Source organism: Diabrotica undecimpunctata, chromosome 1 (assembly GCF_040954645.1).
Source record: "Diabrotica undecimpunctata isolate CICGRU chromosome 1, icDiaUnde3, whole genome shotgun sequence".
Lineage (NCBI taxonomy): Eukaryota > Metazoa > Arthropoda > Insecta > Coleoptera > Chrysomelidae > Diabrotica > Diabrotica undecimpunctata.
In genome coordinates, this window is record NC_092803.1 from 12,488,068 (window position 1) to 12,503,241 (window position 15,174).

At 35.8% G+C, this 15,174-nt stretch overlaps 1 protein-coding gene across 1 annotated transcript in view; it reads right to left on the reverse strand.

The window, feature by feature from the left end:
• Positions 1-1,527: 1,527 nt before the first annotated feature.
• The window catches only part of LOC140442837 (uncharacterized), a 50,974-nt gene continuing 37,327 nt past the window's right edge, over positions 1,528-15,174 (reverse strand). Inside the window, exons 9-10 of the mRNA XM_072534186.1 lie at positions 6,775-7,026; positions 1,528-1,840 (exon numbers count right to left, since the gene is read on the reverse strand). Of these exons, the coding sequence (XP_072390287.1) occupies positions 1,674-1,840; positions 6,775-7,026 (419 nt within the window). The 3' untranslated portion in view covers positions 1,528-1,673. The remainder of the gene's footprint in view (positions 1,841-6,774; positions 7,027-15,174) is intronic.

Here is a 15,174-nt window from a genome sequence, read left to right on the forward strand (position 1 = left end):
TAGGTGGTTGTTTAACCCTACATTTATCTCGTGATAAATTTCGCGTTGGAAAAAATTCTGTAATTACTAACTATAGATTAACTTTTTAGATAAAAAAAATATAACACTCTACATATTTTAAACCAGTTTTTATTTAAAAAAACAAACAAAATGCAAAGAAGAGGCTTTAAAATGAGTAGTAAAAAAATGAAAAAACATTGCTGTAATATACTATCAAAAAATAAATAATAAAATCTAAATTCAATTTCTCACAAAAATCGTTATTAATGTTTACTGGAGCGTCATCATTTACTACATTATACACCCAAGATTGTGCATTTGTGTCCTCTAATCGTAAGGTTCATTTTTATCAGTCTCTCGTTTATGACCTCCCAAGTAGTTATGTATTTCCTTAGCTTCTTACATATTAATATGGCAACACCTTGTTGAGCTCTTTTCTCCTTTGGTACCCCGGTGTAGAAGTGATCATATTCTCCGATGTTTTCTGATCCTTGGCCCTTTCGTTTTGTTTCGGTGATTACTGTGATGTCCAATTTTAGCTTACTCATTTCATACATTATTTCATTTATTTTAGGTCGAAAACCTTGCACGTTCCAAGTTCCGAAATTCATACTTTTTCGTAGCGTACGTCGTCGTTTGTTGATCGATTCATTCCGAGGCGTTTTGCTGGGTTTTTTAACATTTTATTTTTTTCTGAGTAACGGGGAGTTAGCCCGCCAGGGTTCAATTTTGAAGTTTTGCTTCTCCTAGGCAATTTGCTTTCACTGCAGCTTAAGAGCATCATCTACTCTTCGTCTGTAATCCTAGACAAGGAGCCCTTACAGGGTGCTATCAACCGGGCCAGTTAAAGCCTGGTTTTTTTTTAGAGGTGCTACTCCTCTATTCCTCCTCTTTTATCCGGGCTTGGGACCGGCTGCATCGGCTATAGAGCTACTCAAGTTACCCCACACCAACACAGGCAGAGTTTTTTATTCCTTTTTGCAATTATTAAAAATTTTAGTTCTTGTTATATTCTTTATCTCACCAATAATCTTTCTGTTTAAAAGTAACAAATTAATATGTAGCTTCTACTTATTTTAAAAATATCACTAATGTTTAGTGGCAAGTACGAAGTTAACGTGAAACTCATTAAAGGACCAGTTTTTTGTGAGACTTTTTCTTTTGCTCGTTCCTTTTTATTTCAAACCATATATTTTTTTAAGGTAGGAAACGACATAGAGTAAAAAAGAGGTTTATTTCTAGCCGACCAACCAGGTACTGGAGTCAGAATAATTTTTTGTTGCAGACTATACAAGCACCTCACTTTCAGCGATTACGAAATGAATGATGAATTTTGATGTTTAAATACCATTTTTAATATTATTTTCTTAAGTATGTCAAACATGTCAACAATGTCAAACCATTATTTAGCATGGTGACTACGCTACTACCTACTCGTGTATTTATGAGATTTCATGGCTTATCTGAATTTCTTCGATGGCTTCAAATAAATAATAATATATTTATAATAATTAAGATTTTTAAAACTTTCTATTTTATAAATTTTTATTGTAATTTTACAAAATAAATACGAAATTTTTAAAATATAAAATTACTTTATTTATTTTTATTTAATATAGAATGAAAAATATTTCTTTATAAACAGTTGAAAAGCTACTACTAGTTTTTAAAATTTACAATAATTCTTCCATCGTCAACCATACATCTCCGTCTATAGCAGTAATAAAACTCTTTGTGGTGTATTTAATTGGGACTTTTGTCTTCTTATTCAGTGTTACATTGAAGTTTTTAATAACGGAAGCAACTCCAACTTTAGCCTGTAACATTCCGAATCTTGCACCTAAAAAGATACAAAAACAGAAATTTTCAGTAATATATATGAATAAAGGTTACATATTACAAAAATCAGGATAGGGTCTTAGAATCTATGAAAGTCTTAGACGTACAGGTTGTGGAAACTAGAAATGAAAATCCTATAATTGGCACGCCGACTTGATGCGCAGCAAAATTACCAAAATTATCTTAGTAGGGGAAGTAAACTCGAACTGTTAGCTACGTTTAAAAATCACATAGTCAAGTCCCAGCGTTCATCCTTAGTCCTGACTACGGCCGGTTTCACAAAGTAAAGTTACCTTACAGTTAAGAGATAACCAGCGGTTACCCTGAAATATAGGTTACACAATATCAAGGTCAACAGCTCCGGTTGTGATTAACCTACTAAATTTTTAACCCAAAGTTAAAGCGGTGGTTTAGAGCTTGACCAGGATATCCTAACCTAATTTCGAATTTCGTTTTGTTGACATTGACAGAGCGTAGAAAGACACGTAAATTATTGATTAATCAGATATGGATCAATATGATGTAAATGCTTTTAGTAGTGATGAGGAAGCTAACAGACCAAGAATCATTAGGCACAGAACAAATCATTTTAAAGAACTAGACCATGAAGATTTTTTCTGTCGGTTTAGATTCTCAAAAAACACAGTTGAAAATATTTTGGAGCAAATTGAAGATACATCTCCGAAGATAAATATCTTGAACATTTTTGTGGGTTCCATTTTATAATTTTAATTTTAACTTGGAAGAACAAACAACCACTAATTAGAACAAACTACCACACTAGAACAGAAATTGAAAATGAGAATAATATTTCTATATTGTTTTCGATCTAACGTGACAAATGTGTCATAACTCATCTATACTGGTCAATGTCCATAATATTTACTGACAATATTCCATAAAAATCTGATTATTGCTCATAATTTCCTACCAACATAAGAAAAATAAAACGAAACCTAAGGTTAAGTGACCATAACCGAATCTGTGAATGTGAAACGGCTTCTGTCAGTTAAACTAGGGGTTCTGGGCAGACTAAACCGAGCCTTAACCCATCTTGAACTGATTGACGACGCTCAAGCTGACTTCAGGAAACACAGGAACACCATGGACCATGTAGTCGATTTTGCCCAAAAAGTCAAGGATGCTTTCCACCGTAAGATGTCAACAGTAGCAGTGCTAGTAGACCTCAAAGCTGCATACGACACAGTATGGAGAGGTTTGCTGTTACACAAGATAGCGAAGTCCGGAGTTGACGGCAAACTATTCAATTGGATAAAATCCTTTCTCGGGGAAAGGTATCAGAGAGTCAAATTTCAGAACCACTGTTCCAAATTCAGACTGCAAAGACAAGGGCTGCCACAAGGAGCTGTCATCAGCTGTCAATTGTTCAATTTAATGATAAACGATGTGCTCGAAATGATTAGAAAGACACCTGGTGTGGAAGCCCTCCTGTATGCAGATGACCTCCTAATATGGGCATCAAGTAGCAGTCTGAGAGCGCTCGAGGAAGTAATGAACCAGGCTCTAAAAAATCTAGAAAAATGGGCGGATAAAAACTGCCTAACAGTCAGTACAACCAAAACCGTATATCAAGTACTTAGCCTTTCAACAAAACAGACTGCTGTCAAGCTGACGTATAAAGGAGTTGATCTGGAAAGACAGGACGTAACAAAATACTTGGGGGTGTACATAGATAAGAAAATGACGTGGAAACCTCAAATCGACAACATTGCAGAGAAAGCCACAAAGAGATGTCGACTACTCAAACGTCTCACAGCAACAAAGTGGGGCGCCACGCAAGATGTCCTGGTAACAACATACAAAACCTATGTCCGGCCGATATTAGAATATGGGAGTGAAGCTACAATAACTGCGAGTACAAACACCACCTCCAAGCTTGAAGTCGCCCAGAACACTGCCCTTCGCGTCATCACCGGTGCTCCAAAATCAACACCGATTACATCAATGGAAGCCCAGACCGGTATTGAACCAATACAATGCCGCAGAGAGCAACACGCGTTAACCTTCTGGGAAAGGCAAAGACGAATACTTCCACAAAAATGGGACGAATATAGACAAGCAGCCTCACGTCTTAAAACACAAACCACTCCGCTTACAGTAGCAAACCAAATCATGGAAAAATACCACATTGTCCTGTCGGAAGCCGCCCCCTTCCCAGCGCAAACCACACTGGCCCGCTGTCTACCAAATACAGAATTACTGCTTGAAAACCATAACGACCCGAAGCACTTATCGTCAGACATTGCCCTAAGGAAAGCCGCCCTAGAGACGATACACACCAAGTACTCAGCACATGAGTGGATCCACATATACTGCGATGGATCCTCGATGCCGGACTTGGGAAGAACAGGAGCAGGATAAGTCTCAACGTTCTTCAAAGGCTCTATAGCTGTGGGTGCCCCTCTCACCAACTACAACGGCGAAATTGCTGCTATACACGAAGCTGCAAAAAATCTTGAGAATTTCCAACACCCCCAAAAAGTTGCCTTTTTCATCGACTGCCAAGCCACAATCCTCGCCCTGTCGACAAATCGATACACCGACTGTGCCAAAACAATATCTTGCCGCGTCCAACTATCGAACTTGATGGAAAAAGGGTGGCTGATTACTCTACAATGGATCCCTAGTCATGTCGGTGTTGAAGGAAATAGAGCGGCGGATGAACTTGCAAAAGAAGGCACTACTCTTCCACAGCCCCCTAGCTTCCAATCGTACACATCAGCAAAGTCCACCATTAGAAGAGGAATCAAAGCGAAGATAAAAGAGCAGCAAATACAAGCCGGTGCTGGAAAATCTTGGGCCCACCTAATAGAGTCACCAATCCCTCGCAACTTGCCGAGACCCATCAGTGTAGCCGTGTTCAGAACAACTACGGGGCATGACTACCTGGCCTCCCATCTACATCGCATCGGCGTCCGCGAAAATGACAACTGTCCACTATGTGATCAGCCCCAGATGGATGCTGCTCACCTTCCAGAGTGCCCAACCCTGAAAACAGACCCACCCGAGGAGGATGAAGATTGCCTACGAGAAACGGCTCGTCTATACTGGTCAGCGCGCCACCAAATGGCTAACATGCCAAGGGTGGGCGTTGGCTAGTAAGTAAGTAAGTAAGTTAAACTAGGGGTAAAGGTTACTTAACTCCTAGGGTTAAAAACTGATTGTGAAACTGGCCGTAAGAGTATGCAGTATCAAGTTTCTAAAAATGCTTGCCAATATACACATCGCTAGGCGTTCCATACGCAGGTTTTCAATCGAGGTATTCACACGCGATGTTTCTCGTATCATTTTTAATCTGTCTTTCACGGATTCGCGGTACTATTCATGTGTATACACTGTTACTGTTTCTTTTTGAGCAGTCGTTCACTAAGAGATGGTAGGAGAGCGTCTATCTTTTACAAAAACCAAAATAATAGAGGTCGAAAAAACCATCTGTTGTGTACGGAAACCACTAGGTAAGAGATTAGAGGTAACCGACGATATACTGAAAAAAAAGGTCTATTCGCTACGGTCACCAAAACAGAAAGCACGCAAAACACGTCTGTTTTCTAAATAATTTTTACACATGCAGTAGTTCATGGCAGGTTTACATAATTTAAAACTGCAAGGTAAGAACTCGCGCTGCTCGTGGGCTAGTTTATTAAACATGTAATTGTATATAAATTTGGTACTGTTGATTCATGAGGATTATTATTAGAATTGTCGGTGTCGTTTGACAACTTAGATTTATCCAACCTTCGTCAACATATTGCAATACGTGACTATTTAAATAACGTTTTTTGCAAAAATATGTTAACTATGTCTTTAAACAAATAAAGTATACACTTATATCTCCCACTCCCACACAGGCTGCCAACATCACTAATGGAACAATAGGTTTTTGGAACCTAAAATTATGATGGATACAATATGCGGGAACATTCAATAGCACTTAATAAGGCGATTGTTAACACATTCTTTCAAATGAGAGAATGTCGTCAGATACAGGATACAAATTGTGGTATTTAGGGATAAGTAAGTGACACTTGGAATGACGTTGGAATAATTGTAATAGAAGTTATAAGAACGAGTGATAAAATAATGCCGGTGAAGTTTGTAATTCATAAACAAGTTTTGAATGCTGTGTGTGTATGCTCCTTAAATGGGTTTAGTGGGTGAGAATAAAAGAAACTTTTTCTATGATCAATTAGGAAACAAACTGAATGTTTTTCCATAAGAGGAGAGTATCATAATAGGAGGTAATTTTAATGCACTTGTGGGCTAATCCAAGAGAAAATATAAAGCAATACGTGAAGAAGTAGGTTTTGAAATTGGAAAGGAAGCTGGAGACGATATACTGAAATTAGCAGCAGCATTAGAAATAGGTGTTAACACATTATTTTAAAAGATATAGTAAACTTTTCACATATAAGGGCAGGAAAAATTATTCTCTAATAATTTTTTCTGGAAAAAAAGAAGAAATAAGAATTGTAAGGTAATAGTCAGTGAGACGGTGACTCAACAACAAACGTTTCATCTACTATCTATTTAAGTAAGACACTGTAATATTGACAAAAAGGAAGCGAATGTAGCAATATCAAAATGACAATCATCGTGATACCAGTATGAATAAAAGAAATATATTAAATAAAGAAACACAACCAAAATAAAATATAAGAAAATTGCTCAAGGGCATGTTTAATATCGAAATGATAATCACCTAATAAGAGTAATTGATGAGTTCCAGGTTTCAGTAAGCAGTAAAAATAGAATCCTAAGAAAGATCTAAGTGCAAAACGCATAGTCAGGATATGTCTAATAGCCGATAATCTATTATCCATCAGAAAAAGTGGCAAAAATTCCGTTAATAAACCAAGTAGAACACCTTTAAGGTATAACCGAAATTCCAACAGTATGTGTTTATATAAAAATTACCTATACAGATCCTGGGTCCTTCTCCAAAGGGAATAAACGCAAACGGGTGTCTTTTGGCTTTATTTTCCTCGCTGAATCTTTCTGGATCAAATTTTTCCGGATCTGGATAATATTCTGGATCTCTGTGGATGGCTTGGAAAGGTATATGTACTTTAGTGCCCAATTCTAAGACGACATCTGTGCCAGGAACCTTGTATTCTTTGTTACACATTCTTGGAGTACCTGGTAATGGTGGATGCTTCCGTAGCGTTTCTATAAAAAAGTTTTTTATTATACTGTAAAATTTGATTCATTCACAAATATAAGAAAATTGACAATTCAGCCTTAAGCTATAATTGAAATAGCACTATCGTTCTTCAAGATTATCGTTAATACGAAAGGTATGTGAAAGGCTTAGCTTACAACATATCGCCACTAAAGCAACAAGGACAACAACCCAATCCTCCTACCAAAACATACATCATACCTATAACCATACCAACCCTGTACAGAATTGAAAACAAATTCTTTTTTAAATCCCAAATGTCAACGACCTACTTAAATCTTATCGACTCTCAAAAAGACCTGAAGTATATTGTAACAGCACTGAATGTGTAGAAAATCTGTAAACGCTTGTTGCTGCAAAGGGCTATATGTGCGTACATAAATCCTATGACTGGAGTAGTAAAAAGTATCACTTAAACCCCTTGTAGGACACCAGTTCCGTTAATAGTCTTTTCGAGGCCTTAAATATACTGTAAGAGCACTACACTAAAGGTGTAGAAAGCCTGTTAACGCTTGGTACTGAGCAGGCTTCATCCTTAGCCCAGCAACTTTACGACGATACCTCGCTCGAGGTCTCGTTACTTATCGGCAACTTATCCCAACCCTTTGGATTCCAGACACTACATTCATCCTAGACACTCTTCATACTACGAGAATAGCCAAAATATTGCACAAGACAACGACAAGCTTTAAATTAGCTCACTCTCCTCACGTATGTCCATTACCGTATATGGCTACGGTATTCCGTAAAGTTCTTCAGTCGAAGTGGCCAGAGTTGTATCACAGAACTTTATGGAACCATAATTCTCATAAATATGCACTTCCCTCTACGAAAACATATATCACACCCACAACAGTCCCAACTAGTACAAAATTGAAGACATATTGACAGATATTTGTCAGCAGTGGATTTTTTAAAATCTTAAATGCCAACGACCTCCTCACAAATTTTTTCTAATTTTTATTTTTTTCTTCAAACAAGGCAGCCAACGTCAGAACAGTTCAACCTTTTAATGTTGATGACTTTCACGCAAAACTACCAGAGTCATCGAGGATAATTTACTTGGAATTATCTACAACAATCCTACATCCTTCGTAAGAGTATTTACTGACTTTCAACGCAAATTTGCCGAAGCACTCTCGAGATGTATTACGATGAACGGGAATAAGATTTACATTGCGAGATGTTAATATATGCTCTGAAAAACCACTGTTCGAATTGCAAACAATAACACGCATTGCTCGCATACCCCATAACAAATGTTTCAATTTGTCTAAACTGCCGAGTTAACCATTTCGCCTTTAATAATAGATTCACCAACTAGTTAACATCATACTTAACCTGTATCTATTCTTAAGCAAATTTCTATGTGCGCAGTTATGGCATATAAATTATCCAAGGTACATTTAGCACATCCAGGTAATTGTTTCTTATTCTACCTTATTACAGTGCTGTCTTTTCTAAATACGATTAATAAATTTAATAAATAACACACATTTAAAAATATATCTCTTCAATAAATAAAAATAACTTTTGATAGTATAACATCAGAAGTATTTTCGACAAACAATTGCATTAATAGTTCACCTTTTGCACATTCATTGTATCGGCATGTAACACTCATATAGTTTTAAATGGAACACTATTAAAACTGTACAAATATTCTTCTTCTTCTTTTGGTTCCTATCCGTTTCGGATGTTGGAAATCATATTGGCAATCATGACCTTGCTCGCTGCGGCTCGAAACAGCTCCGTTGAGGTTTTCTTAAACCATGTTCTTAAATTCCGCAGCCATGATATTCTCCTTCTACCGGGTCCTCGCTTACCTTTGACTTTACCTTGCAATATAGACTGCAGCAGGGAGTAACGGTGCTGATTTCTCATAACGTGTCCCAGATATTGCAATTTTATGCGTTTGATCGTAAAAGCAATCTCTGGTTCCTTCTTCATTTTTTCTAGAACTTCGTTGTTCGTGATCCTTGCTGTCCATGATATTCTCAGCATTCTTCTATAAAGCCACATCTCAAATGCTTCAAGTTTTTTAATAGTGGTGTCTGTAAGCGTCCACGCCTCCGCCCCGTACAACAACACAGAGAAAACATAGCATCTCAAATGTCTCATTTTTGTATCCAGGGATATGTTGTGACTTTTGAAGATGGCGCTCATTTTGTTAAAGACCGTTCTTGCCTTTCCTATGCGGCACTTTATTTCCTGTACATTGCTCCACTGTTCGTTTATAATAGTTCCCAGGTAGCAATACTGTTTTACTCGCTCTATCTGCGTCCCATTAATGTATAGATGAGCCCCATTTATATTCTCCTTGCTGACAATCATTTGTTTGGTTTTGTGGGTATTAATGTTTAGTTCGTACTGTTGACTGTACTCGTTTATTCTGTCCATTAGCCTCTGAAGTCCCTCTAAACTATCTGCTATCACCATGGTGTCGTCGGCATATCTAACATTGTTTACTCTTTCACCATTTAGAAGGATGCCTTCGTCTATTCCGTAAAGAGCCACGTAAAGAGTACAAATATTATATTGACTTAATTGTTATATGTGTTGTAAAAGACAGCACCCTGATATTGATAGTTTGTAATTTCAGCATTTAGTTTACTGTAGTTTATCTTGGCTTAAGAACTTAAGAGTATGATTTGAATGTAGTAGTGCAGAACTATTTAGAGCGGCAGGCAACAGGTTCCGCATAGCTATGATGATTTTCCAACCTTCGATAGAAGAAGGAACTTAACCCTAGATTACCGGACTTGTTTAGCCGCACGTGAGTATATTCAAAATCTGAACAGAAGAGTTTTTATCACTATAATAACATATTTTAAACTAATAAAAAATAGAACTGGTTAATGTTTTAAACACTCTGTGCAAATTTTTCCACCGGATATCGCATGTTTGCATACTTGGCAATATGTAGTTGTTATTCGCCGTTTTTTGGCTTGGACAATAAAAGCAAATTTTTCTTATTCTTTCTTGATATGTGGGAACTTCTTCTGCGGCAGGTATCTTTAAAATGTCAGCTATATCGTGAATAATATTGCGACGCAAAGTAGCGGTTGCGAATATTTGTCTCATCCATGGTTCGGCAAGAGACTGGCTCAAATCAACCATATACTGGACCGAGAGACGGGTTTTTTACCTCGTATTAATGTGTTGTATGTGTAAATGACATAGGAATTAATACTGGCTATAATAACCATATCATAAAATACACACAACGGCCATCTTCGGGTTTTCCTGTTACAGCTCATGTTGGAACACATTTGGTCAAAAGTATCTACGCCTGATTTTGTGTTATTGTAATTTTTTATAATTACAGGCCTGCGTGTTTCTTCTGGCACTTCTGACGTTTCGTGCAAAGTTGAAAGCTGTAAAACTAATTTCTGTTTTTTTAGGGTCGTAAGATAACAAAGTTTTCTTCTGATCAAAACAGAACATCGAAGAGTTTGCATTTCGATCTTTTAGGGCCAACATCTCTGTGGGAATTTATTTTTTGTTTTTGCGAAGAGTACCTAATGCTGTTAATTTATATGGCTTTTGTACCAGTTCGTCGACTAGTTTCACTGACGTATACCGTGAATACAATTAAACAAAGAAAGCTTGAATATCTAGGCCACATATTGAGACACGATAAGTACCGTCTACTGCAATTGATTGTCCAGGGAAAAATAGACAGTAAGCGAGGGCCAGGCAGGAGAAGACACTCGTGGCTCCAAAATCTGAGGAAGTGGTTCGGGCTCACATCGGTCGAACTAATAAGATCAGTATAATAATTGCCATGTTAATAACCAACGTTCGCAACGGACAGGGCACTTGAAGAAGAAGAATACCAGTTGTCTATGGTTACGTTCCGATTTTATCCATGGACAGATTTTGTTAATTCTCTGACATAATGCTCTGCTAGTGGCAAACCATTGGTATTAGTTTTCTTTCCAAAATAGGGACTTGCATACAACATATATTTACTGGAGGAATCACATAACATAACAATCTTAATCCCGTACTTTGAAGGTTTTTTTGGGGATGTACATCCTGAAAGGACATCTTCCCCGGAAATCTAGCAGTTGCTCATCAATTGTAAGATGTGATGATGGAGTATATGAACAGCGGCATATTTCAATGAAAATATCCCATATTTTGCAGATATGAGTGAAAGGATCATTTACTTGTCTCTCATGCCTTGTTTGCTTTTCGTCAAATCTTATACAATTTAGTAGAAATGTAAAGCGATTACAACTTATACACGCTCTGTAAAACGTTCTTGAAATGGAGGTGTTAAACATATATTTTGCAGATAAATTGTTATCTTTTTTGCGGCAGAAAGGACAAGAATTGCAAGTAAGGCTCTTAATTCTTCAATTGATATTTGAGACACATTTTCATGATTATTATGTTTTTCAGGTTGTCCGACAATTTCTGCATTTGTATGTTGCAAATAATTTCAAGTAGCGTGATTGGAAAGAAATGTTCATTAAAAGTATTACAGTTTTTAGTGATACCTCTGCGACCTGATACGAAGTGAATAAGATTCCTTTCAGTTGTCCTTCTTGATTTATGGGGAACTCCCGTCGACCACTTATGACCACTCTTACCCTTAAACCTTTTTTTTGTTGGGATCACTACATACTTTGATTTTCCAGATATCGACGTAGAAACTTTTTCAATATCCGAAATGGCATCTGGCCCTGTCGGTTCATTAGAACAAGGAGATATAATCAAATCTTCGACAGCTTTATTATACGAGTGTGAAGATTCTATCTCCAGATTATCTTCTTCCCAGTCGCTGCCACTGTCTTCGAAGGGATCTTAGTCAAAGTCCTTACCATTCATAATACGTGCAGCCTCTTCTTCCAGTTCTTTTTCTGTCAGTGGCCTTTTGGAATCCGTTTTACTGAAATCCAAAATATATTGTTCTGAAACTATTTCCTTGAAGCATCTTTTGTAATTTACTATTTTATTTGGAAATAAAGCCACAACGTTAGTTTAAAATTAATTTATTTGACATTTCGACTTTCACTTCGGAAATCGTTATCAAAATACCGATTACAAAAAACGATTTCCAAATTGGTAGTCGAAACGCCAAATAAATTAATTTCAAACTAAAATTTTGGGCATATTCCCAAATAAAATAGTAAATTCCAAAATTTATATGTATTTAATACAAGAATACAAAATTAAATAATGAGCTAACAACTTACCTTTATGAAATTTATTCGAAGACGACTATTAGCTAATGACTAAGCGGGCCAAGGCCGAACGGTAATCGTAAGTAGCCGAAAATACTTAAAGAAGGTTGCGGATCGGCAAATTTACGAATGTCCGGTAATCTAGGGTTAAAGAAGAAGTTTACCGTACCGGAAACCTAAGGATGCTTAGTAAATTATAGTATGCTAAACCGGTCTTTCGTGGTAGAATAAATTGATTGTGATTAAGTCTTTTTATTTATTTCTCTTTACTTATATTGAAATGGGCTCACATTTGCAAAACATTTAACACTTGTACTGATGTACAGTTTAGATGTGAAGACCACAAATAAGAAGACTAATGGAAACATTTGGAATAAAGATAGTTAACTATGTCACAGAATAAATATTGTATGATCATAAATTAGGCAAGAGGATAATTTAAAGGGAAATTAATACATATAGATTAGAGATGAGAGTCCAAACTTGGAGATACCACAGAAATAGTTGAATCGTGTTTTAACCCAAAATGTAAATCAGATCAATCTTTCAAAGAACTTTGTAAACAAGTTAATTATTTTATATCCTATATATATATATATATATATATATATATATATATATATATATATATAATAATATTATTATCGTTAGTGTATTATTGCCACTTGTAATTTAATAAAAATTAACTGCAATTTGCGATGTCTATTTTGAAGCTATTTGTCAAATGCACATTCACCACCATATTTGAAATTTCATTCCTATGTATTTCAAACTTGATGTTTGCATATAACGTATCGATTGGCATTCTCGCTCATCATACCAACGTTCGTTGCTGAATATTAATTAGAAACTGATTATTAGTGTAATAAAGCCCAATTGACGTTTCAATAATTTCCAACATATCGTCGATGCATTAACATGACTGCATTAGTTAGTGACTGCACTAGAACGAGCACGATACGTTGAGACTTTAATATTAGAATGCGATTTATAAGCGACTGAGGTACATATCATATTCTATTGGCATATTTGTTATGTCTTGTATAACAATATGATTTAGAAATGTTTAATATAGACGTTCTAAACAAATACTATCAAGAATATTCCCAAAATTCTCATCTATCAAGTGGTGATTCTTGAGGATGCAGGACTTGATATTTAAATCAACAGTCAATAATACCACCATCATATAATATGCAAGCCAGAAAAATAGTTCATTTAACAAAAATGCACAAAATTACAATTATACAGATGATTATGGCTATGGAGATAAGACACAGACGCAAATGGAAGTAGCCCGTTTATTTCACGAAGCATTTTCTGATTTGCCGCACAAATCTCAAGAGGCAATTGGTAAAATAAAGAAGCAATTCCACGAGCTGGGCGATGTTGGGAAGGTAAAAAAAGCAGCTGCCAATGCAATAAGTGAGGATACCAAATTAGCTGTTATGCTTGAGTTTGAGAAACACCCACATACATCTGTTCGAAAAGCAGCCCTAGTACTCGATATTAGCTATTCATCGGTTATTCGAATATTACAAGAAAACAAAATGCATCTCTATAAAATTATACACACTCAGGAGCTCATGGAATATGATTTTGACAGGAGAACGTATTTTTGTGAACAAATGATGGCAATGTTAGACAGCAATGTGATCCAATTAGAACATGTTTTGTTTTTTGATGAGTGCACCTTTACTCTTAAAGGTCATGATAAGCGGCGAAATTGCCGCTACTGGTCCAGAAAAAATCCTCACTGGATGAGAGAATTCAATACTCAATACCCTGAGAAGGTTAACGTGTGGGTAGGAATTATTGAAGATCAGATCATAGGTCCCTTTTTCATAGATTGCAATTTGAATGGCGACAATTATTCAGCATTTCTCCAAAATATTGTAGTGCCAATGTTGGCCAACTTGTATCCTGATTCAGGAAACCCACAAATTCCAGCAAATATATGGTTTCAACAAGATGGAGCACCACCCCACTACCAAATCCATGTCCGGCAGTACCTCAACCAAATATTTCCAAATTGGTAGATAGGGAGGCGAGAATCGATGAAATGGCCACCACGATCCCCCGATTTGACACCTTTAGACTTTTTCTTATGAGGATATGTGAAAAGTATTGAATACAAAACTAAACTCACTGACTTAGCTGACTTACGAAGACGAATAACGCTTGCAATAACGCAAGACGTTCGTGGGGATCATTTTGAACATCTCCTACATTGACATTATTGTTTAAATTCGTATTATTAAGAAGTTTTTGAATATTTTGTAGCGACTTTCGGCAAATAAATAATTTTCTTTTCTGAATGTGAATTTTTGCATTTTACTTATTATTTCTGGAGGAATCTAAAAATTAATTAATGTACAAGGTGTTTCATTTAAAATAAGCAAGTTGGTATTGGCCACCGTTATCTGATACACTCCGTATAAAAAGTTTTTATGGAAAAAAATGCGCAACTATAAATACTAATCGACGTGTTCGACCGTTTTTTCGAATACTCCCCCATTTGTTTATTAGCTAATTTATTCCATTTAGCTGACACACAGTATATATATATATATATATATATATATATATATATATATATATATATATATATATATATATATATATTTATTATTTAAATCAGATTGAGATATATTTTATTTATATATTAAATAAATATAACACCATAAAAAGTCATAACATATCTTCACTTTACCTTTTTCGAAAACATCAATGATACATATACATTTTAAAATCTTGACAAAGGCAAGGGTTTCCTGCCGAAACGTTGATTGCTATGGAAAATAAAATCTAGTTCCATATGTAATATATATTTTATTGAACCTAAACCCAAGAAATACTAATTTTATATTAAATATAGTACGGTTCAAGAAACTATATATATATATATATATATATATATATATATATATATATATATAT